At 33.3% G+C, this 26424-nt stretch overlaps 1 protein-coding gene across 1 annotated transcript in view; it reads left to right on the plus strand.

Moving 5' to 3' along the window:
* Nucleotides 1-26424, plus strand: part of Ac76E (adenylate cyclase type 2 Ac76E) — a 42716-nt gene that overhangs the window by 6952 nt on the left and 9340 nt on the right. Inside the window, exons 4-7 of the mRNA XM_089269892.1 lie at nucleotides 3214-3374; nucleotides 3798-3909; nucleotides 8716-8843; nucleotides 11309-11467. Of these exons, the coding sequence (XP_089126018.1) occupies nucleotides 3214-3374; nucleotides 3798-3909; nucleotides 8716-8843; nucleotides 11309-11467 (560 nt within the window). The remainder of the gene's footprint in view (nucleotides 1-3213; nucleotides 3375-3797; nucleotides 3910-8715; nucleotides 8844-11308; nucleotides 11468-26424) is intronic.

Here is a 26424-nt window from a genome sequence, read left to right on the forward strand (position 1 = left end):
ACGTAAAGAATAGATATAGCGATGCAATAACGGTAACCGCTACTACTGATGGAGTTTGTCTTCCGCATAAGACACTCAAAAGTTTGTGGCCGATAATGTTTTATATTAATGAGCTTCACGCTGATGTGAGGTATAAAAATCCAATTGTCTGTTATTTATGGTATGGCAGAAGTAAACCTAAAGTGGAGTTTTTTCTAGAAAACTTCATCGAAGATATAGCAAGACTTAATGAAAATGGCATTGAGATACAGCATATCAATGGTACACAAACAAACTCTAAAGTCTTTTTGTGTGGATTTATCGCCGACACACCAGCAAAATCTTGGTTAATGGGAATGAAAAATCATAACGCGATCATGGGATGTCCAAAATGTATCACGCAGAGTCTACAGCTTGATTCACCGATACATAGATACTATCCATTCATTCCTTTCAATCGCATCAGGAAAAGAAATCATGCAAATTTCTCATCAATTGCTAACACTGTCTCTCAATCAGGCCGCTGTATCAACGGCATAGCAAAAAAATCACCATTAACTTGTGTTGAAGGATTTGACATGATTGAAAGTTTTCCTGTTGATTTAATGCATACGGTAGATGAAGGCGTATGTAAAACATTGGTAAATTTACTTTTCTTTTGCGACGATGTAGCGAATAATTTAAGCTTAAAAAGGTTTTCAGCGAGTATTCAAGAGCGCTTAATCAAAATTAAACCACCGACAGAATTCCATGAAGCGCCCAAGAGACTTTCTGATTGGAAACAATGGAAAGCTAAAGACTTCCATATGTTCATTTTGTATTATTTACCTGTTGTTGCTCGTGACTTCATGTCTGCAAAAGTAGTTGAAATGATTTACACATTTGTGGACGCTATACGGAAAGCAAATCGTAGAGTGATAAGCGATTGTGATATAGCATCGATAAAGAAAAATCTAAACTATTTCAGTGAAATTTTTTCCTCAATTTTCTCTAATAGATTCTTGACAATCAATTTTCATTTATTGCATACGATTTCAGATTCGATAAAGAATTATGGCCCACCAACTTTTTACTCAGCTTACAACCCAGAAACTTTTTATGGATTTCTCAAGAGAAAACAGCATTCATTTTATCGTGTTTCAAGTCAGATAATGAACAACATAAGCATGAGATTGAGTCTGATTGATTTTCTCGATAAAAATTCATTAAACCTTAACGGCGAAATAGCAGAACTTTACACAAGTTTGACTGGGATCAAGCACTCCGAAAATTTTTGGATAGTAACAGGTTCAAGTAAACAGCATGTACCGACGATATATCGACGTTTCTTCACTCAGTTCCAAGATAAAGAACTTAAAACCTATCGAAATTTAAAACATGGTAGTACTTTATATCGAAGCTATATCGGTACTACATCGATAAAAACCGAAGATTGTTACATTAAATTTCGTGACAATAACTGTATTAGATTTGGAAAAATTTTATGTATCGTTGATATAGAAACTAAATTAATCAAAGTTTTAGTACAAATCCTGAGAGTATCGGAGATAAAATATAAGAATTCCAAAACAGGTCAGAGTTGTACTTTAAAAGGTTTCAATAAGATTGACGCAATCAGCCCAAGTCATCGACTGATCGATGCCACAGAAATATCTGAAAAACTACTTTATATCGGACCTACATCATGTAACTACTGTCGTGGTGTATTAATCGATATTGTATCATTTCCATTTTGAAACGCTGTATCGACCCAACATCTTTCTTTTTTTCGTATTGACAAAACTCAATGATCAAAGCTAGATGCATCTATTACTAAAAAACATAAACCTGCGATTTATCTTTCATGTAAAAATTTTCAATCAATAAAAAAGCAATTTGAATATTCTACAGCATTTGAAAATATTTTAAATCTATCATCAATCGGCCATTAAGAAAAGAAACTAAAGATCTGTATTAATTTCTAAGATTGTATTACGAATCTTGTCTTTGAACGAAGAATATCTATATCGGTTATAAGTATTCCATATCATTTATTCTTTCCTTCAAGTGCGACACACATCTTATTTTTACTCGGGAATGTCTAATAGTAATTGCTATGAAAACAGTGATTAATTTTAAAGAAACGTTTGCTTTATCATTTAATCATTGAAACCCTGAAAATTGTTTGTAATCATGAAACATGAACAAGTGATGAAAAATACAAAACTCAAAAGGTGCTAATCTAGTGTTGAACAAGAAAATGTGTCAAACAAATAATGAAAGGTAAAAATAATGCTTCAATCTTATCCTTTATTTACTTTCACATTTTCCTTTTTTATTACCTTTTCTGTTTTCTTATCTTCATCATTTCTGAAATCATCTTTTCTCTTTTTTTTGTCTTCCATTTCGGATAAAAATGAATTCTGAATCTTTTTCTTGCCAACAATTCCAGTATGCAATCTCATGAGATTAATATTAATATATTAATACAGAATTACAGTTGAGATGGAGACAAATCAGTGAGATAAAGATGATGAAGAAGCAAAATATTAACTGTAAACTTGAAAATATTGTCGCAATTATTAAGAGATTTATCGTAAAAGGAAAAAAAATCAGCCAAAAAAAGTAAATTTATTCATCCAGAACTTTTAAAAAACATGAAATTCTCAGAAAAAATCCTAGAAAATTGAGCAATTTCGACAGGTTGTTAATTATCAACTTTTATTGTTTTAACTCAAAACTGCAAGACTCTAAACAGATTCAGTTTCCAATTTCAATGGAAGTTAATCAAAAAATGAAACAAGAAAAGCATGAATTGGATAATTCAGAGCTGAATCGCATTCTTCAATATTTGTAAAGAACGAAATCCTGAAAGTGAAATTCGAAAATATCTAAATTCAATAAAAGGTTCATTTCGAAGGTGAATTTTTGATGGAAACTTTGTGTTCGCCAAGATTTTCCTAGCATTTTGATGAATAGTCCTTGCAAGTTGATCCAGAATTTTCATGATAAAGTATGATAAAAATTCATGTTATTACAACTTTTATTGATGTTATACTTTTTCAAGTTATTCATTGAAAATATATAAACAGATGAAATATTGAATGATATTAAAAGTGTTATCCATTTTGAGCAACATTTTCCTGCTCGACATTTCTGATCAGTTTCGTCTTTCGATCGATTCTGTTTTTTCTTCTCGAGGTTGCCTGCTTTTTGCTCAAATTCATTTAGTTTATTTTGTGAATAAACTTGCAGGAACAATTGCTGCTCAGTGTGATACCGGCTTACATAGCAGCCGAGGTTAAACGAAGGATTATACTTAAAATGACCAGTTCATGTACAACCAGTGAAGTGCATCGGCCTCCAGCTAAGCAAAGATTTCACGAGCTTTATGTACAAAGGCACAACAATGTCAGGTAATAAATTGAATAATCTTTACTTTTCCATGAAAACTGAATCAATTGAGACTTTTGTTTCTCTCCATTTCACTTTTATCCTGTGTTAACCCTTCAAGTTTCAACAATGTTTTCCTTTCATTGAAACTTTATTTTTTCCTGTTATTATTTTGCTTTCTCTTTTTACAGGCAAACTTAAATTGAAATTTCAATGGTTCAACTTTTCGCCAAAATAACTTATGAATTGGCAATGAATTCAATTTTTCCTTTTTTTCTCTCATATTTTATTTTCACTTTTCAATTTGCCTATTTTTACATTTTTCATGGTAAACTGAAAAGATGAAAAGTTGATGCCAATGAAACTCTTTTTCCCTTCAATTGTTGATTCACTGATAATATTGAAATTTTATCTGAAATGAAATTAATTTTCTCTTCCTTTTACAGTTTACTTTATGCTGATATAGTCAATTTTACGCCGTTATCTGAACAATTGAGCGCTACCGAACTTGTTAGAACTTTGAATGATCTTTTTGGCCGATTCGATCAAATTGCTCAGGTAAGATTGAAAATATTTACTATTTTTAGAGATTGAAGATAAGCTGATTACGATGAGTTGAGGAAGTTCAGTTAATTGATATTTTTACTTGGATGTTGATGAACTTTCAAAATGATTAAGATGAATATTCAGAACTACAGAAACTGCAGTTAAAGGTTGACAGGTAAATGAAATTTCTGAGCGTTGATAAGATAATCTGTGACAATTATATAAATACAAACCTGACAGAATAAGGTGAAGACCCAAATGATGAAGAAGATGATGAAAAATGAGAAAAAATGTGATAACAAATGATTGCTTTTACAATCAATTTCCTCTTTGAGCATTATTTTTTGCTCTTGTGGCTTCATATTGTCCATCTTTCATCCTGATGGTCAATTGGATGGTCAAGTCAGTCAGAAAATTAGAAAAGCTTCAAGTCACAAGGTTGGTCACAGGTGATAACAAAACTTGAATAATGTTTCTCTAATCAAAATGGTCAAATCTTGAGCGACAATCTCATCAATCATTCCTTGTTGAATGTCGAACCTTATTGCTAGTCACAACCTCAACCCAAAGAGTCGACCTTTGTGCATAAAAATTTACACTTAACTAAACCTGAATGCGAGTCTTGAATGCGATTTTCATTTCGTAAGATGAACCTTGTTGATAGTCACAACCTCACCCAAAGAGTCGACCTTTGAGGATCAAAATTTATACTTAACTAGACCTAAGTACGAGTTTGAAGTGAATCTTAAATTTTGATTGAATTTCATTTCACAAGATGAGCCTTGACGTTAGATCTCAACCTAAAGAGTCAGCCTTTGTGCATCAAAATACACACTTGACTAGACCTTGGTGTGAAGTGAATCTTCAAAGTTGATTCAATTTCAGCTATTGAAATGAACTTTTTTTAATATTATTTTTCTTCATTTTTCATTTAATCATGATAATACAAAGGTTCATGAGAAAGGCACAAAATTGAAATTTTTTCGTTTTACATCAAATCTGAACAATTATTCATTTTCATATCACATGAACTTGCATCATTAATACATTATTTGAAAATTTCCATCTTTTTCTTCTTCCATCAAGATTGAAGTTTGAAAAAAATTGAACAACAAAAGGATGTTAATGTTTCTTCATACCTCAATCTATCAGAATTTTCACCATTTCCATGATTTTCATCAGCACCATGTTGTAATATGAGAATTATTTTTACCAACAATTTCTCTCTTCTTTCAATCATCATATTTGATCTAATCTCTCTGTCTGAATACTTATCTTATTCACAGTGAAACCTTTAAACATGAATAAAGACTTAATGGTGTTTGAATGGCAGACTCGATAATGTTTCATGTTCAAATTCAGTGAATAACATTCTTTATGTCATCATAAAGATAAATGACTTTGTTTTCATGATGAAGAGAAAATGATTTTTCTTCATTTCATTTCCATCATGTAACAGACACACAGAGAGAGCAAATCAATGTGTATCTAATTATGTTAATATACAACCAATAGGAATGTTTAATAGCAAAAAAGTGCTCTTTTTTGGATCAAAAGGATTCTCATTTCAAGTGACGAAAAAAAGTGATACCAAAAGATACAAAAATGTAAATGGAATCCCCAATTCCTCCATTAACCATCGGTAATCAATCGAAACGACTCCTCGACATTTAATTAACATGCATTGTCGCATTTCACTCCCAGCAGTATTTAATTTTAAATTGTATCTGTTTATCTCGACTTACTGTGTTCACCTTTTTTCCTCCACTTGAACCATTAATGTCAGTATTTTTAACCAGCTTTTGCTCACAACAATTGATACGGTTTACCTGCTGAGAGGTTAATATTTAATGGTTTACGGTTGAAAATTAAATGATAATAGATCAGGAAAAGTTCATTAAAAATGAATATTTATGTAAAACGAGACAGAAGGCAATCTCGGGAAAGAATCAATAAACTGTTGAAAGATGAAATTATGGTTAAAGTGCGATCTATTTGTACAACAGCAACAACTGCTTTTGCCAGTTAAAAATAAATCTCTGCAATTGAGGAAACATTGAAATTAAATTGTTAATTTAACTTTTGATTATGTTTCAAGGTTTCATTTAATATCATTTTAAATACGATAACAAATTAGCTGATCAGTTTGATCAAGAGGTATCAAAGTGTACCATTTATATTGTTAGGTAAACAGTGAAGAGTGAAGCAAATAAACCAGTTTTACCAATCAATTTTAAATTGAAAATAGACTTTCAGTAAATAAACAACAATTCTGAAAGTTCATTTCATCATCGGAATCATTTTAATCATTCGATTCTTACTCTGGATCAAATCGAAACTTGAAATGAAAGTTAAACGAAAAACGTTATTTCACTAAAAGGTTTAACCAACAAGTACAACAATCAATAAAGACAATTATCATTTCTCGACTTAATGATACATTTACAGAGTAATTTACAGTTTATCAGGTTGACAATTTGCTATTCAAAATAGTCACATAACTCGAGTAGTTTCCAGTCCAACTCATTATCTTTATTCATTTTACTGTTGCTATAAAACGATAAAATTCATGTAAACATTTCCATGATAAACTCGACTCCAAGACTCAATGAAACTCATAATTTAACCATTTCCATCAACTTTAATATTTGATAGTTTCTTGGATAATCTTTTCTGTCCTTTATTCACCCAATATTAAGATCAATATAATCAGTTGAACAGCATTTTCCTTCTCAATCTGCATTCCCTGAGGCTTCCAGAAGCTATTTGCTTAAGGATTTTACATAAGACTTTTCATTGTGTAACATTAAAAGCCAGTTAAAGGTCAATCTTGATTCAATCTCATTCAGTCAAATGAACAAAAAATGAAAACATTTACAGTAAATAAGTTTACAAATGTGAACATTTTTTAGCCAAAATTTTTTTCTATTCATTTGCAGAAGTTTTCCATGCAATTCTGTGAATGTTTCAGTGATAATTATTGATACATTATCAATCGAAAATAAACAAAGTTTGACTTGAAAATTGAATCGTTTTCCAACATTTATTCAGTTTCATTGACACTAACAGTTGAACAAAATGGTGTTTATTTACTTTTCAATTTCATTAAATAAACATTCATATTTTTCCTCATTTCCTTCCTAAAAGCATGATAAATCCATCTGTAAAACATGAACTTTAATTTAAAAGTCAACCAAAGCTGCACTTTTGGAAAACCTTTTCAACCAAACAATCAGATTTTCAGTTTAATAACATTTCCAATGTGAAGCTCGGTTACAAAGATAATCTTGGTCGACAGTTAATTAAACAAACAAGGATTAAGTTGATTGATCAATGAGAGCGATTCCTTTACAGGCTAAACAAATGCTAGATTCAACACTTGAGATAAATTGAAGAAGAAGCTGAGACAACGAAAAAAAAGTTAACCAAATTCAAGCCTACGGGTTATGGGATTGAGTTAACACATTAATACTGAAGCAAGAAAAGCCTTTTCTTACCATTAACTTTCCTTTACTTCAACCTTATTCAATCCAACCTTGATCATTTCACTTACTTTTACCTTTTTTTGTCAACTTATTTTCATCTTGCTCTGATCCAGGTAACAATTGAATTTTTGGCTCAAACAAAATACAAGTTTAGCCTTAAAGCAAAGAAAAGTGAAGAGAAAAAAAAGATTCAAAATGCTGGATTTACTGATTCAAATGGCATTCCTTGCAATTTTCAAACTCATTTCTGGACCATTTCAAGTTCATTTTGATCCATTGAACAGCTAATCCATTCAGATTAATCTAAAATTGATTCAATTCTTTTGCAATTCAATAACGAAAAAAGGAACCAAAATTATCAGTCTCACAACTTGGATCAATCGAGTCTTAAGATGATTTAAATTGTTCACTTGATTGATGAAGCAACTTTCATCTGGAAATGATAACAGATTTTAAAGATAATCAACTTTATTTGGAAACTGGAATAAGATTTTTGATGAAATTTTGTTTTCGATAACTTTTCACTCCCAGTTAAGGGAGTGAGGATTCAATATGGAAACGTTCAACAATTGGAAACATTTTCGTTTCGTTGAATTTTCTTGCGATTTAATTGAGGTTTTGTGAAGTGTAACCTGATGCTTGATGATACATGATATTGTTCAAGGGAATGGTAACTGATGAACTGTAATTATCATGTAAAACGTTCGGATGCTGATAATGATAGTTTCCAAGTTGATAATAATGACATTTTACTCTTGTAATGATAGTCAATTGGATAGATAATTATCAATAAAATATTGTTTTAAAAACAGTTATCTTTGTTTATTACATTTCCACTTGTATTATTGGTTTACAGTTTGGATAATATTAGTTTCAGTTTCAGCCTAACCTGAAAAGTTGAAAACATTTCAATTCTTTTCAATTGCATTCGTTTAATTGTTCAGAAATGGTTCATTGCAACTTAATTATGAAAATGATAATCAAAGAGTGAATTTCATTTTCTGTTTTTCGTGAATTATTGCCAAGTGATTGGGAACTTTGTGATTTAGAAAATGAATAAAAGATGAAAAGGTTCGAGACTCGAGTTCATAAATGACCATGAATAGAGATTAGTTGAGCAGATTAAACTGGAATGATGAACATCTTATTCGTATCAATATTCATGTTTGAAAAAGAAGGGAAAATAATCTTTGGATGGAAAAAAATTGTTCAACATTTTTCAAGCTTCCACTAATATTGAACTTGTCCTTTTCAGTTTCATAAACATGTTCATGTCAGATTTTACTGATGATTCAATTTAGAATAAATTTTTCATTATCTTTCTTCTCTTCAGGAATGCCAATGCATGAGAATCAAAATTCTTGGTGATTGCTATTATTGCGTCTCTGGGCTTCCAGTTTCACGTCCAAGTCATGCCATCAACTGTGCTCAAATGGGACTGGGAATGATTGAAGCAATAAGGTAAGTCATGATAAGTTGATAACCTTTTCTGGGTCACTCATAATTTGATTCGAGTAAAAATTTTATCCTTTCATTGAATAACCTTTACAGTTTAAATTATCAGTCTTGATTGAACTCTTTTCATCTGAAAATGTTTCAAATGCATTCAATTGAACTAACAGTGTTAATTCGTCGCGATTCAAGTACAAAAGTGGAAACTTTGTTTTACTTTTTTTGTCAAATATTTTTTTTCATCAACAGGGAATCGTCTGGGAGTGATGATTACCTTGACACTTCAAAAGTTTATCTTAAAGTGAAAAGGAAATGAGTTGAAACAAGGTTCCAAATGAAACGAAATTTTCACGCCTCAAGGTAATATTAGGTTTATTGGTTGACAAATGTTCAAGATGGAAGCAACTTGGAAAATGTCAAATTTAATTATAACTTTCACCTAAAAGTTCACCAACAAAATATTTTCAATTCTCATTCAGAGTTCGTTAAGAAATGATATTGAAAATTGAGTGAATTTTAGCTTCAAATCGTTAGAAATATTTACAAATTAAAAGAAGAAAAAATTTATCAAAATGTTGATTGTTGACTGTTTTGGTTATTCAGACTGGGAGTGAATTAGCAAAAAATCATCGAATAACTATTTTGGAATAATCTGAATCGTTTCAGATGAGCTGTTGAACTTGAGGAAACTCACAACAATTTCAGTCACAGTTGGTTCAATTAGTGTAGCTTAATATCATTGTTAATTGAGATAGTAATGGCCAAAAGAGTTTCGAAATTTCCAATTTTTGGAGTTTTTTTCTCAGGGAATAACAATATGATAATGTTTTCTCCAAGGTAAAGGGTTTAATTATCTCATTTAGTGAATATAATTTACTTTGGATTCTCTCCTTTGGAGTCTCTTCGATTGGGTTTAAGGTGTTATCATAAAATAATAGCAACAAAAGGTATTCAAAGTAGGGCAAAATGGAGATAACAAGAATAATAATTGAACATTTTTCTTCTTCTTCTTGTTCTGAGTATTTTGTTCATCAACAAGGTTGGCAATGGAGTAAAATGTGGCCAACAAGAAAGGTAAAGGTGAATAATAAAATCAATAGTAAATGGTCATGTAAGATGTTAACAGCAACAGGTAGTAATGTATAAGAAGGTTGAAGATGAGGATCATCAGCATGGCAACACAATAGACAAGGAAAAATGTGTTTCCCTTCTCATGCTGTTTAGTACAATGTTGAACATGAATTTTATCCAAAAGAAAATACAATCTTACATGGAATGGATGGTAATAAAAAAAGAGCAAAATAACTGTTAATATTGTTCTTCTTTGTTTCTTTTCATTCGATTCATGCAACCTTCTGTAACAATATTGATGGTTAATTTTTAACCAAGGCTTCGGAATAATTATTCACCTCAACATTTATGGATTCTTGCATTGAAATTGAAAGAAAAGCAAACTTTCAAAATTGCCTTTTCGCTGAAACCAACAGCAAGATAACTGAATAGCTCAGAATCCATTCAACATTCAATAAACGCTCATCAAATAGCTGACATTAACTTGGTTCAAAATTGAACTTTAAATTGATAGAAATCAGAAATTCTAAGTTGCGTTCAGAAATGAAATTTTTAAAGCTGACCAAAGCTCAAGCTATAAGAATGAAATCTTTTTTTACTTTACCTTTTGATTGTTAATAAACTGAAAGTAACATTTCAGTCGAAAGCTTTTTTCAGCCAAAATAATTTTTTCAGTGAATATGGAAATGAATTGAAAAAAGATGAACAAGATTAGAAGAGTTAATCTTTTGTCATCGATTTTGCAGTTTCCTTTTCTCAATCAACTGAATAAAGGAATAAATTGTGTTAACGTTTGCCTTAACAAATGAAATCACTTTGGTTTCGCCTCCAAGGACTGATATTTATTTCATGTTTTACTGTTGAAAATAAAATAACATTTGTTATATTATGAGAAAAGGAAAGAGAAACGTCTATGAATACATTCATTTTGTCTGATATTTTTATTCCATTTCACTTTTCTTTTACCCTTTTTTGCATACCTTTACATTTTTACCTTTCCTTTTCTTGAAATGAATAATTCTCAACTTTTTTTGTTACCTTTTGCTATTTCTGTGGTTTCCTTTCAACTTGATTTCTCGGGTTTCTCATCATGAACTTGACAGATCTTTTGATCAAAAGGTGTCAGGAAGAAGATAAAAGAGAAGATTTGAACAGCTAAAGGTGAAAAGAGAAAGAAAATGTTTCCCATCAATTTTCAACTTTTCATTCTTAATGCTTAGATAGAGTTTCATTCGACTCTCATTGATATTGTCATTTTGCTTTGCATCAGTTGATCTTGACTAACATTCATCTTAATCTGCATGTCAAGGAACAGAAAAGAAAACGAAGAGAAAAAAAGTTTCTTTAGAGTTCGTATCAAGTTTTCTTGTTGTTTAAACGCAAATCCATTTGAACTGTTTCAGGTCTGTTCGTGAAGCGACCAATGTCATGGTTGACATGAGAATTGGAATTCACTCGGGAAATGTACTTTGCGGTGTTATTGGCCTCATCAAGTGGCAATACGATGTTTGGTCAGATGATGTTACACTAGCCATGCACATGGAGTCAGGAGGAGTTCCAGGGTAAGTGATGAAGGTAGACTGAAGGGTGAAGAGTTTCAGCTCAACAGTGCATGAAAATTGATCCAGGAGCCATCAGTTGATATAATTGAAGTTTACACCAATCTTTCCTTTCCTTTCATTACATTCTTGTAATTTAATTAATCGATTTAACAGTTTAATTACAAGGAAAGATTGACTTTCTCTTCTTCTCAATTCTAAAGAAAATCTTGTTAACCTGATTCAATTTCAACAGATTAATGTTTTATGATTACAAACTGATTTTCACCAGCAAATATTCATCATTAATTTTGTGTCAATTATAAAACTGTTGCCTTTACTTGCATTTTCATGTTTTCATAACTTTCAAAGTAAAATGATTAAATTTTGCACTAATTGAATTAGACGAAAAACGACTTATTTTCCCATCTTTTCATGAAAATCCAATTTCGAAACTGATAAATTGTATCGATTAAGCTGTTAAAGCGATTATAAAATGTTTATTAAAGCTTATGTACAATCGAGGCATTTGATCATAAAAAAAGTGTAAATTCATAACATTTAGTGTTATGTTTAACCAGAAATTTAAAGCTTATTAGACTTGTTTAATGGACAATAAGTGCAAGTTACAAGATTAATTTCCATATTCATAAACATCAAGACAATTCTGAAAAGATTTTGTTTCCAAATGAATCTAAACTTACTGATGAATATTGTCTGTGAAGCAGTTTCATCTTGCGTTCAGACTGACGGATCTCTTAATATCTACAAAAAGGCAAAGCGATTTGTAGGCTAAACAGTTCATTCGATTTTCAATCAATGCAAAATTTGGTTTCTCTTGACGTTATTCTGGTTTCAGATCGGTTCAAGAAAGAATGCGAAACTAAAGAAACACATTTCGCTCTGAAAATGGCCATTTTGGTGATCTTTGAAGCAAATTACTCAAGCTTTAAGAATCTGAAAGGTTTGTTACGGTAGTAATCTGATCGAAGACTGCACAACTTGCTTTCACTACAAGTTTTAAGCTCGTTTCTTGGACCGCTTGAATAAGCTATGCACCTAGTTAAACTCAAATTGAGGTTTCCGTAGATCTCCTAAGAGATATCACACACAATTCAAAGATATACTGAGAAGTATGGAAATACTTGAATAATGGAATTGAAGATTTTACTGAAGATCTTGAACTTTAATAAAGGTTTTAATGGTTAACTGAAATTAAGATATTCCTTGAGGAATGAAGATGTTGGTTGAACATAAATTTAAGGTTTTCAATGAATTTGGAAATTAAACAGAAGGTGACTTACAGTAAATGTAAAGTAAAGTGAAGAATGAAAAAATTGGGTTTTTATAACCACACTAAAACAAAGGATAATTTTGGAGGGAATAATGTAAGAAAGTAAAATTGAGTGTCTTTCGACAATGTCTGATTTTTGGGTTCATTACCAGTTAGCAACAGTTTCTTATCTCTGATTAATACAGTTAAAGCTGTGAAGCCTTTTTACTCATTAGCTATGTCTTGAGACATATATCTCTAGAGAGATAAGTGTACCTTTGGTAATGCATTTGGATTAAAAATTGAGGTGAACAAAAGTTGAAAACTAACCACAAAAAGAAAGGGATTTTTAGTTCTCTTACTTTATGGAGCTTAAAATTCAACTTTTAAGATTAGCTGAATTTAACCAAATTTTGTGGTTAAATTGTACATAGATTTAGACTGATTTAAGAAACGGATTTTAACAATTAAGATTGGCGAATTGAGTTTTTAACATTGTTGAGGAAGAATGAATCTGAGTAAATATTGTTTGAACAATTAAGGCATAATGAATTGAATTTAAATCTATGAAAGATGTGAATCTTGAGATTCAAAGAAAAAGAATTGAAATCATTGAATGATTAAACTGAGTTAAGATTTCTACCCTTCACTCCTCTAGGTTTAAGACCTTGATTGCTCTGTTTAAATCAGATTTATGCATTTCGATTCGAAGATGCGGAATCTCGAGATGAAGATCTTTGGCGAGTAGGATAAAAAATGTGAGAGCGGATCTGTGAAGGATGAATCTGTTGTTGGGAATGAGTTGAGGATCCTGATGATGCGGTACTGGTGAATGAATGCTTGGAATTGCTTGAAGTGTTTGAAAGTCTGGATGAATCTGAATGGGGAAGTGGTCTTTCGATCCTTCTCCAAGGGCTTGGTGGAATCGGATATGGGATAATCTTTCCTTGTGCGTAAACCTGAGATCTGGGGGAAGAAGAAGATGAAGAGGAAGATGTGGAATCAGATTGGGAATCTGAAGTTCCGGAGGAAAGTGATGAAGTTGAAGATGCTGACGAAAGTTGATTAGGAGATGATTGAGGAGTTTTCAACAGGTCAGCTAGATAAGAATAAATTGAGGAAGTTGGTGATGCTCGATCTACATCAATCCTTGGTGGAGGGAAATCTTGTGAAGACTCTTGACCAGAATAGTGGCGTCTTTTCCTCTCGACTGAGGATTCCAATGACGATATAGCTTGAGCTATGGTTGACTGAGATGATTGAGGCAGAGTGGAAGTTTGAGATGATGGCGGAGTGTTGGCTGGAGTTTGTGGTGGAGCGATTTGAACAGATGAATTGATTGAATCATCTTCAGATAAATCAATCAGAGGGACATCTTGAGGGGGAGACTTTCTTGGATCTGGAGCTTGAGGTTGATAAGGATAATTAATGGACTCAATTGAGGAAGTAGATGAGGCAGATGAATGATGCGAATGTACAGAGACATTGCAATCGCTTCCATAATTTGAATATTCAGATGGTGTAGGTGATGAAGCAGGAGAGACAGCTTTAGCTCGGAAATTTAGATCTTTATGATGAGTATAGTAGGCCCAGTTAGATGGCCAACGAGCTTGATTGTTCTCGACTCTGGATTGATAAATTTCCAAAAGTTTGGAAACTTTCTTGTGTCCGCAAGTTCGGACCATATTTTCATGGTTGATACCACCCCATTTTCTGGCAGATTCCTCGATTTCTTGCCAATAAGCCATGTACAAGTTCATACTTGTGATAGCTTCGATAGCTGGTGAATGTGGTTCAGCTCGAAGCGTAAAGCCAGGAAAAAGTAAAAATGAAATTAATGAAAGAGAAGTAGGGGTTTGAACAAAGGGTGAAAAATGTTGAGTTACGTCTCTAAATTTGTGTTGGAGAGCGTAAATTTCGTCTTCATGGAGATCGAGTGATCTCATCATATTAATTATGCCTGAACCAACAATAGCAGTGGCGGTCAGACAAAAAGCGAGAATTTGATCTCTCACAGATATGAAAGATTTGGCATGTTTAAGGTTGGATTCTCGGAGTCCATGGAATTGGCTATCCATATAAGTGATTTTGTCGTGATGAATTAAAGTTTCGAAAACAATGTTTCTAAAACCATCAACAATTACGACCCAAATTGGTCGAGGGCGAGGAGCATCTCTTTTACAATCTACAGTCCATCCATCGATTCTACAATATGCCATATGCATAGAGAAAGTTGTTTCTGGAGAGGGATGAAGAGCGATGTTTTCCTGAATAAGTTTTTCAGTGTTGACCCTTAACTTTGGCATGTTTATAACTGTGAGGTTGTGAAACTCTCGAGTAGCCAATTCTTGCTTGTTTCGACGATTAACCAATGCTTTAACATTACTAGTCGAAGGGAAAATATGCTCCATTCTAAAACCTCGAATTGAAGGGAAATGATGTTTTGCGTATTCGAAGAGTTCTTTCAAACTTTCAGGTGAAAGTCTTTCCAAGGGATTGATTTTGATGAAAGGGGTTAACCTATCATCAGTTTCAGGAGCAACAGTTTTAGCAAATGGAGGGTTAGAACGAGGAATTCCTCCTCTAGCAACTTTAACCCATTCTTCAGAATCGGTAAGGAGGTAAAAAGGGACACGGGACCACTTAATGGTGTAAGGTCGAGGAGGGAACTGAGTTTTGTCAACTTTCTTTCCAATGATAGGGTCAAAGCCAACAATATGTTGGATGAAAGTTTCATTTTCGGATAGAGGATGAGTGGGATCGTGAATTTGCTTTTTGGCATCCCAAAAGTTTAAATTGAAATCGGCTAACGATCTAATTGCAGCTGGACTAAGGTATGGATCTGTGGGGTTTTCCTCTTTCAAATGAGAAAGGCAAGCCCAAAGGTCCATTTTTTCATACCATTGATTGGGATGATCTCTATGATTTTCTGGTAAATCAAAATTTCCTTGTTGGAGATGCTCAGGCAGGAAGTTTACTAAACTTTTAGGAGCTTTCTTAAGTTCTTCACGAACTTTAGGGGAAATTTGAATTTCTTCAAAAGTAAAATTAAAGTAGATTTTGGCAGCGAAAATACCTAATCTACATTTCTTTTCGTGCTCCAAAAATTCATCAGGAGGAAGATTAGCAGGGCAATGAGTTCGTCTACATTTAAAGAGAGTTTTCTTATAGACTTCGACTGTGGAGTATTTGGATAATGGTTGGAAGAATGGATAATCATCCTTCTGAGAATGATATTTAACGCATTTAGGTAGGACACAGAGGAATTGATTATGATGGGTAAGAGGCATCAGTTCCAAAATCTCGACAAGCTGTCTTAACCAATGAATACATTTTAAGCAATAACATTTCTTGCATGATCTGCATTCTCTTGGCTCTAAAGCATATTGCTCACAAAAAGCGCATTGAATCAGATCTTTGATTGAATCAAAGTCTGGATTTGTTATGTTCTCTCTAACTATTCCATGAGGAATTTCAGGAAGTTTGATAGTTTTAATTAGATCATTATGATAAACATTGTCGTAGATTTTGAAACGCATGAATCGATTGAATTCATTTTTGAGAATGGAGAAAGTTTGAGCTTTCTTTTTAATCATTTCTCTGATTTCAAGAAATCGTTCATCCGATAAGAAATCAGGAAGAGGTGCAGTTGGTAAGGGTGCTGGATACTCATTTCTAGCAAAAGGATAATCGGAGGGTTTGAGATAGCGGTTAGGCCATAGATTGTGATTAATTTGTGGAGGAACGGGAGTAGGTTTAAAGGGAATATTGTGGTACCGATCTGGAAGATTGAAGTTAAGTTTATACTGAGGGGAATTACTTATCGTTTTGTACCGAGTGAGTTGCATTTCAGTTGCAGCATCTTGAATTGCCAGTTCCTCGAATTGTTGTGGTTTGCTGATCATGGCTTCGGTGAGGTTTCTTCTCAAGTCCGTCTGTCGCTGATGGAAAGTGGACGATTTTCCAAATTGTTCTTGTTTTTCTTTCCTCAATTGTTGTAGTTTATCAGCCTTTTCTTGTTCTAATTGTCGAGCTACTCTAGCAGCATTGGGATCGTTTGCAAATTTCTTGATTGGAATTTTACCCTTCTTTGAAATGTCAGCATAATTCTCGGGATTCCATTGGTTAGGGGGTTTCTGATACACTTGATGTTGAAGAGTTTCAGGGTGAATGGATGAAGGTGAATGAGGTTTTCGACTGAGTCGAACTGCATCAGTCTCATCATCAGTGGAATCGTCACTTAACACATTTGCCTTGAAATCATAGTTTTCTCGAGTGTATTTGGTATTTGGTGGAGGTGGAGGCGGAAGCATTTCATTGTCAGTTGAAAGCGAAGGTAATGATGAAGAACCTTTGATCATGATGGATCGATGAACTCTTTGATGTTCAAAAGATGAGGGTTCACTCTCCGTAACGGAAGGTGGAGGACGAGGCACAAAAATCTTGACTGTTGGGTCATCACAAAATGTTGCAGGAATTAAATCCGCATCAGGGAATTTATTCAGTGGTACCGGTGAAGGTGAAGGTGAGCGTATTCGATCAACTCGAATGTGAGGAGTTGGCACTCTAACAGTCTCACCAGAGGGTAAAATCTTTTCAATGATGGTTCGTTTAGCAGGTTGCATGATGAGGTTAATTGAATTGGAAACTTCTGAGTTTATCACAATTAAATAAATAGACTTTGGAAAGTTTGAGTTGGAAGATTTGGAATCGGAAAAATAGAGAAGATTGAAACTGTTGGAATTTGGATAATTTGAGGAATTAATTTGAATTATCGGAAGGTTGATGATTTGAGTTGAATTCAGGAGAAGTTGGAATTGAAAAGTTGAAATAGTTTTCAAAAACTGTAACACTGGAAATCCTTTGAAGGATAGATTGGAAGAACGGAATGAAGAGATTGAGAGAAACTTTGAAAGTGAGAAGAATTTTGAAGATAACTGAGTTTGTGGGTGCAATGAAAATTGCAATGTCCAGGTAAACAAGTTCAGTAAGAACAGAGGATTATGATAATTAAGGTAAAGTGGTAAAGTTGAAATGAGTTTGGAATTTGTGGTTGGATTAGTGAAGTAAAGGTAAAAGAAGAGAAACTTGAGAAAGTTAAGTCGAACAATAAAGCTTGAGCTTTGACTGTGTCTTATGAGAGACGAAAATGAAAGTGAGGGTAAGAAGGATTCTTTTGTTTTAACTTCGGTTACATTGGTACCAGTGGGGGATGAAATTGGTTTCCCTTGATTTGTCAAATTAATCTCATTGGTTAAAATTTTAGTTGAGTCAAAGTTAGATATGGTTAAGAGTTGGTTCTCATGCTTTGATTTAACCGGTGAGATATCATAGCATAAATATAACACATAAGTGTTGGCGCCTAAATTTTTCCTTTTTGTCTGGGCTCTGGTTTGCCTCTGATTAATATCATTTGAATGATTAAACAGTTTTTTGGATTGTTTTAAAATTTCTCTATCTGCTGATAAATACTTTCTTTTAACTTTAGGCTTTTTAGCTTTGATTGGAAACTCTTTCTCAATATAATCTGAATTATCTGAGAAATTTGAAGTTGAATTTGGATGAATTGAATCAATATTTGAATCATTTGAAAAGCTTTGATTTGAATTGTTTGGCTTAAATATCTCATGAGAGATTTGCTTTGGTAAAGTATTTTGTTTAATTGTTTTAGCTGATTGAATACTTAAAGATTTATGCGGGCTTGATTTGGCTAATTTTGATATATCCTGAGATATGGTTTTGTTAGTTAAATTTGTATCTAAATTTGAATTTGTTTGAGTTTCTGAAGAGTCAAAAGGAATTGTTAAGAATTTGTTTAAGTCAAATTCATTTACTGAAATGATTGGAAGGTCTGATTGAGTTGAATTGTTTGAAGATTCTTGAGAATCATTTAAATCTGAATGTGAATCTGAATTTAAATTTAATTGTTGGGAATTAAGATCATTAGAGTGATCAATGAAATCATCTAAATGATTAGTTAAATCTGAATCTAAATTTTGGGAATTAATATCACTTGAGTGATTGGCTGAAATATCTAAATTGTTTCTTAAATCTGAATCTGAATTTGAATTTTGAGAGTCAAAATCACTAGAGTGATGAGTTAAATCATCTGAATGATTAACTATTTCGGAATCTGAAGCTAAATTAGGGAAATTAAAGTTTTCTGGCTCTAAGTAGGTATCTGGATTGAAAAATCTTTCTTTTAATTGTTTCATTCTTTCATTCAATTCTCCTCGATAAAGTTTTGTGTTGGAAACGTTTGTACTGAACAAACCTAAGTCTTCTGTTTCAAGCAATAAAATTGATCCTTTTTGAATTCCACAAACCAAGTAAGGTCCATGAAATTTCTGTCTAAGTTTCTTTGCTAAAGATGGATCGATTGATTCATTTTTAACAAATACAAAATCGCCTAAGCGATATGGGGATCCTTTATGTAAAGCTTTAGTTCTGCTAATTTGGTAAATTTGCTGAGAGTGAAGTCTGGCAAAGGCTAATTTTCTCGCTTGAGCGACATTGAAGTTAATTTCATCTTGAAAATCTAAAAGATTATCTAATGGCTTTCTTGGGTGTCGTCCAAATACTAGAAAATAGGGAGAAAAGCGAGTTATTTTGTGGACCGATGTATTGATTGCAAATACTGATGCTTCAAGCGTATTTTTCAGGTTTTTAGTTGAATTAGCAATTACGTATGATCTAACTCTCTCGGCAATTGTACGATTACATCGTTCAACGATACCTTGAGATTGAGGATGATACGGATTTGACTTTTCATGTTTTATTCCATGTTCCTTGAGGAACTCATGAACTGCTTCACTTGTGAAGTTAGTTCCTTGATCCGTTTGGATTACCTTAGGAAATCCATACGTTTGGAATAATGACTTTAGCATATCTATAACTGTTGAAGCGGTTTGATTGTTAGTTAACTTAGCTATGACATATCTCGAAAGTATGTCAACTAAAACAATTATATACTTTTTAACCTGATTGACCACAATAGGTCCTTGCACATCCAATTCGAATCTTTCAAAGATCTCTTTAGGGATAGGTTTAGTGGAAGGATCTACGTAGATGACATTTGTGGGCTTTGCAATTTGACAAGTTATGCAATTGTCGCATAATTGTTTGACAAGGTCTTGTAGGTATTGGCACCAAAATCTTCTGGATATTTGAAGATAAGTTTTCTCCGGGCCAAAATGTCCACCTAAGGGGCTCTCATGCTCATAGGCAAAGATATCTTTAAGGAGTTGAGAATCAATTACCAGACGTGAACCAAATGGAGTATTAATATCCTTTCGGTATAGCAGACCATCTCTAATTAAATAGCGTTTGAGCGCTATGGAATCATTAGAGTGATATAAATCAATTAGCTTTTGAATATCTGGATTAGTTGCTTGAGTTTGACGGACTTTTTCTTTCCATTTACTAATTTCGGAGGGATTGGAGTTTGAAGAGGGTTTGATGTGATGAGTTTCAGAACTGGTTGAGTAGGAGATAGCGGGAATACAATTTAAATCATTTGAATGATCAATATCAGAACTGCATAAAACATTTAAACCAATATCGTAAAAGCGATTTTCAAGTGGATCAGCAATATAATCAATTAAATAAATACGGTCGAGGAATTCTTCCTCGGGATCAATAGTTTTTCTGTGGGACCATGAATTTTGATATCGGGAAAAGCAATCAGGAGGATGAGTTGAACCTTTTCGGTAAACAACTTTGAAATTGAAAGTAGAAAGCATAATGGACCAACGCTGTAATCGGGAATTTTTGAAATTGACTTTAGTTAACTGGCAAAGCGCGTGATGGTCAGTCTCGATGAGAAAGAGTTCTCCTTCGAGGAAATGAGTGAATTTGTTGACTCCAACAAATATAGCTAATAGTTCCTTTTCGGAAACAGAGTAATGTTTTTGGTATTTTTGAAGTTTTTGTGAATAAAAGGAAAGTGGAAGCCAATCTTTGACTTCTTCGATTGGTGTAGCAGAATTATAAGAAGGGGAATTTGGATCTTCTTGAAGAAGGATTCCACCAACAGCATGATCGGATGCATCAGCAGAAATCTTTCTTCTCAGATTTGGGTCAAAATGAACGAGCATGGTTGTTGAAATGAGTGAATCTTTGAGGGAATCAAGAGCTTTTTTATCTTCGGGAAGGATTCTGAATCTTTTTTCTTTAGAAATGAGGCGATAGAGTGGAGCAGCTAAAGTTGAAAAGTTTGGAATGTAGCGTGAGAAATAGTTGTAACAACCAAGGATACTTTGTAATTCTCGTACATTACGAGGATAAGGAAGATTTTTCAGGGCTTCGACTTTCTTTGGATCAGGTCGAATTCCTTGTCCAGAGACAAGATGTCCAAGAAGAAGTATTTCTTCAAAACCAAAATGACATTTTTCTAATTTAACTTTGAGGTTAAATTGTTGTAGACGAGTTAAGACGAGTTCAGTATTAGTTAGTAATTCAGGAAAGTCTTTTCCTACGACTGGAATGTCATCAAAATACCCAATGCATTTCTGATAAATCAGTCCTTCGAGGACTTTGTTCATCAGACGTTGAAAGATGAAGGGTGCACTGGCCAAACCCATTGGCATACGCTTGTAATGGTATTTACCATCAGGGGTGACGAATACGGTTTTCTCTCTTTCACCTGGAGGAAGCTCAATTTGGTGATATCCTTGAGCTAAGTCAAAGATATTGAAATATTTGCCTCCTCTAACGACTTCTAGGCAGTCGTCTATTCTGGGCATAGGATAACGGGGAACTTTGGTGATACGATTTAGTTTTCGGTAATCAATTACCATTCTAAAACTTCCATCAGGTTTAGGGACCAAGAGGGAAGGTGAACCACCAGGAGCGGTGCTATGCTCGATAATATCATTTGCTAGCATTTCGTCAATGATCTTTTTGAATTCTAATCGTCTATGAATAGCGCAATTGTAGGGATTCTGGTTAGGGATTTCTTGATTGTCAAGATCAATTTTAACTGGGCAAACAGAAGCAGGGACAAGTCCTAAGTCATTCTTTGACTGTGAAAAACTTGATTGAAATGATTCAATTAAATCAGTTAATTGCTCTTGCAATGGTTCTGGTAAATCTGGATTAATTCTAGCAGCTATCTTTTCTCGGAAGGGTTGAATTTTGATTTCTTTATGCTCTTCAGGAGTAATGAATTCACATTTAGCCATCAATGCGGAAGCATCTTCAATATCGACAGGGACATGAATTGGTTTATTTGGTTTAGGTTTTGAGTCGATAATATAATTGTTGCAATCGGGAAGAGTTGTAGTGTTGAAAATTTGTTTAGTTTCATCAGGGGTACAAAATCGGAAGTAAAAAGTAGGGTCAAGAGGGGGTGAATCAGGGGATTCAGAGCAGGTAGTTTCATAATATTCTCCATTAGATTTTAAATTGAAATAGTAAAGATGAATGAAAGCATTTCCAATCAGACAAACTGGTTCAAATTCTTGAACAATATGCAGGCGAAATACTCGGGCTTCTCTCATAGCTGGATGCTTAACAATAGCGTAGGCAAAACCTTTTGAATGAACATATTGTTTAGCGGCAATTCCCTTTAAAGTTCTTGTGTAAGGGATAACGTGAGCACCAAGTTCATCAGCAACATTAGCGTCAAGAGCGGATAGAGTGGAACCAGTATCAAGCAATACTCGACCTTCTCGAACTAATTCTCGAGTAGGCTTGCAAAGCTTGAAAGTTGCTTGTGGCATGTGACACAGGTCTGTCTCGCCTAATTTGGTTAAAAGCGGAACAGTTGGGACTGATGAAAGTGACCACATAAGTCCTGGAGTTCTTACTGCATCAGTTTGAGGTTCAGGCGGAAGAGAAGTGGCTAAATTGGAAGATGATGGAGTAGTGTTTGAAGGTGAAGTAGCACTCGGGGGTGCTGTAATTGCTCGGATATTTGGATTAGGAGGATTGTTTGAATTATTTGAACGGTAATTGGGATTGTTTTGGGGTCTAGTACGACATTGTTGAAGAGTATGTCCTGGTTTCTTGCAATAATTACAAGTAATAGTGTTTGAATTGGAAGTTTGAGGAGGACGATAGGGTTGAGTACGGTTGGAAGAAGGATTTCTAGAATCAGGTTTTCGTAAATAGGTATTGATGTTGGAAGTTCGAGGAGTTTGAGAGGGATTTGTTTTATTTTTGTTAAAGTTTTTGTTTTGTTCAGCCTCGAAATGTTTTCTAATTAATAAATTGGTTATTTTAGTAATATCATCGTTGAGTCCTAGAGTGTTAATCTCATGGACAATGAAATGAGGAAGATGATTGAAAAGTTCATGTTTAAAAACTTCATCTGAATAAGTACCTACAGCTTTAGTGAGGGAAGATTTTAACTTTATCAAAAATGTATTAGGATGTTCGGAAAGATTGTATCGAAGTTGTTTCAATTGATATTGTGCAGAATATGTCATTGCAGGAGTTTTCAGGGCACTAATTAAAGCATCTAAATACTCTTTATAGCTAGTGATGTTAGGATCTAGCGTATTAGCTACGGCTAAAAGCTCATGGGCTAATGATTTCTTGAAACAACGTAATCGAGTATTATCATCAACGTTCTCTTGGGCGAGTCGTTGTTTAGTATTGGTGATAAAGTCGAAAACGTCTTCGCCTTTTTTAAATTCAATTACTTGAGGATCAGGTTTGAGATTTGAAAGAGCATTCAGTAGGAATTGAGGATTTACTTGAGGTTCACTATGAGTAGAGGAAGGTGAAGGATGAAAGAGTGGAGGAGGTTGTTGATTATTCTGGTTAGCTAGAGGATCGATATGAGCACCTAAGGTGTTTAATATCTCTAAGAGTTTTCTCTGAGATTCAAGAGGGATAGGGATTGAACAAATGTCCGCATAAGTTATGCGTAACATAGCCTCACGATCTCGACCTAATGTTCGTAATATGGTCTTTATCTCGTCCTCAGTGATTCCATTATGTCTGCATTGAGTCATCCAATCGGGAACGGCAAATTGAGTAACGGTAGCGGTAGGAAGACATTCGATGTCATCATCCGTTAATGTTTCACCAACAGATAATAAGTGCGTTTTTATGCAATCGAAGAACCTTCGTCGAGCAAGACAGGGAATAGGAACAAGAACATTCCAACCAGCGAGAGTTTGATTCATTGTTTCAAGATTCATTTCGTAGATGATTGGTTCATCTGCGGCTACATTGAATCTTCTTCTTCTTTGAACTGCCATAGTGAATGAGTTAAATAATGAGTTGGAGAGTAAATTGGAATATCACTTGAGTGATGATAAAGTTGAATGCGTAGGTAATTAAAGCTGAGTATGGATGAAAGTTGAAAGATTTAAAGTTGAAAATTGAATGTTTGAAGAGTTCAGAGAACTGGAGTTGTAATTGTTGAAATTAAAATTGACTTGAAATAGTTGAAGAAGATTTAGAGTTTAAAGTTGAGAAGAGTTAACCGGAATATTCTTAGAGGAATTGAATTGAAATGTATTGAAGGTTTAAAGTTGAAATTGTTCAGAGTTAATTGTTAATTTGAGATTCTTTGAAGAATTGGAATTGTATGGATGAAGGCTGAATATTCTTAGAGGAATAATCATGCATAAAGACTTGGTTAATTTTACCTTGAGAAGCAAATGGAATTGCTTGTGAGAAATTAGAGTCCTGAGTTGAATTTGAGTTTAATTGTTGAATTAAAGAAGAGATCATGGAAGATCTATGAATTTGAAATTGAAGGAGTTCTTGAGAACTAGAGAGTCAGGCACTAAATTCATGAAAAGGCACGGCGAGTCCGATATTATAGAGATGAGGGTTACACAAGTATAACCTTCGAAAGGTCAAATTAACACAAGGCTGTGAAACACAGAATCAGAGTTCAAACAGGCACAGAACTTAGCGATCCTGCCAGAGTCGCCAAGTGAAAGGTTTGTTACGGTAGTAATCTGATCGAAGACTGCACAACTTGCTTTCACTACAAGTTTTAAGCTCGTTTCTTGGACCGCTTGAATAAGCTATGCACCTAGTTAAACTCAAATTGAGGTTTCCGTAGATCTCCTAAGAGATATCACACACAATTCAAAGATATACTGAGAAGTATGGAAATACTTGAATAATGGAATTGAAGATTTTACTGAAGATCTTGAACTTTAATAAAGGTTTTAATGGTTAACTGAAATTAAGATATTCCTTGAGGAATGAAGATGTTGGTTGAACATAAATTTAAGGTTTTCAATGAATTTGGAAATTAAACAGAAGGTGACTTACAGTAAATGTAAAGTAAAGTGAAGAATGAAAAAATTGGGTTTTTATAACCACACTAAAACAAAGGATAATTTTGGAGGGAATAATGTAAGAAAGTAAAATTGAGTGTCTTTCGACAATGTCTGATTTTTGGGTTCATTACCAGTTAGCAACAGTTTCTTATCTCTGATTAATACAGTTAAAGCTGTGAAGCCTTTTTACTCATTAGCTATGTCTTGAGACATATATCTCTAGAGAGATAAGTGTACCTTTGGTAATGCATTTGGATTAAAAATTGAGGTGAACAAAAGTTGAAAACTAACCACAAAAAGAAAGGGATTTTTAGTTCTCTTACTTTATGGAGCTTAAAATTCAACTTTTAAGATTAGCTGAATTTAACCAAATTTTGTGGTTAAATTGTACATAGATTTAGACTGATTTAAGAAACGGATTTTAACAATTAAGATTGGCGAATTGAGTTTTTAACATTGTTGAGGAAGAATGAATCTGAGTAAATATTGTTTGAACAATTAAGGCATAATGAATTGAATTTAAATCTATGAAAGATGTGAATCTTGAGATTCAAAGAAAAAGAATTGAAATCATTGAATGATTAAACTGAGTTAAGATTTCTACCCTTCAAATCCTTGTTGAGTCCATTATTTTCACAAATTGTCATCAATTTGGTTTCTTGATTTACAGAAGTGAATTCATTCGGTTGTTTGCTGTGTTTTTTGTTTTTACTTTGCTTTCAAACTCAATTGAATCATTTATTTAACCATCTAATAAAGGTAATACAAGTGGCTCATATAATATACTTGTAATTGTTTTTACAAAATTTGATAATTTAATTGCTAATCTGGAGCAACAATAAAATGTTGAGGTTAAATAAAAATGGCTTTTTGTGTATATTTTTATGCTTCCTTGCAATACATTTGTGTGCATTATTTTTGTTTTACTTTGTGAGATGAAGTCTAAATCCAATTTCATGGTCCAATAAAATAAAGTATCAAACTTGGCCAACATTCAGTTGCTCGGAATTTTTTATTTCATTCCGATCTTCAGTCTCTTCTTCTTTCGACCATCTTGACCATCGTCTTATCAACAATTGCATTCATTTCCTGGCCAGTCTTGATAAACTTTTAGTCTTTTGTCAAATGTTATTCCGTCTTTAACATCATTTACTGTCTCATCGAGTTGACCTTTCAAACATTTATTACTATTGCAAAATTGAATGCTCAGATTTATTAGCTCAAGATCCAGGTTGAAGCATGTAAAGAGATGCTCAGAGGAAAAGAATGAGGAAATTGTGAAAAAAGTTATGAAATTAGTATAATATTGTGCATTTCGGTTTCATGTTTCTGTTTCAAAGATTTGCATGAACATTGTTTATTTTGAAATTTTATACCAAATTAATTTCCAAAACATCTTTCAACATTCATTGAAAATTGTAATGCAATAATGTTATAACGCACTAAATCAACTGTTA

This window comes from Tetranychus urticae, chromosome 3 (genome assembly GCF_039701765.1).
Source record: "Tetranychus urticae isolate SD_2017Ah chromosome 3, NJAU_TeUrti_SD_1.0, whole genome shotgun sequence".
Classification (NCBI taxonomy): domain Eukaryota; kingdom Metazoa; phylum Arthropoda; class Arachnida; order Trombidiformes; family Tetranychidae; genus Tetranychus; species Tetranychus urticae.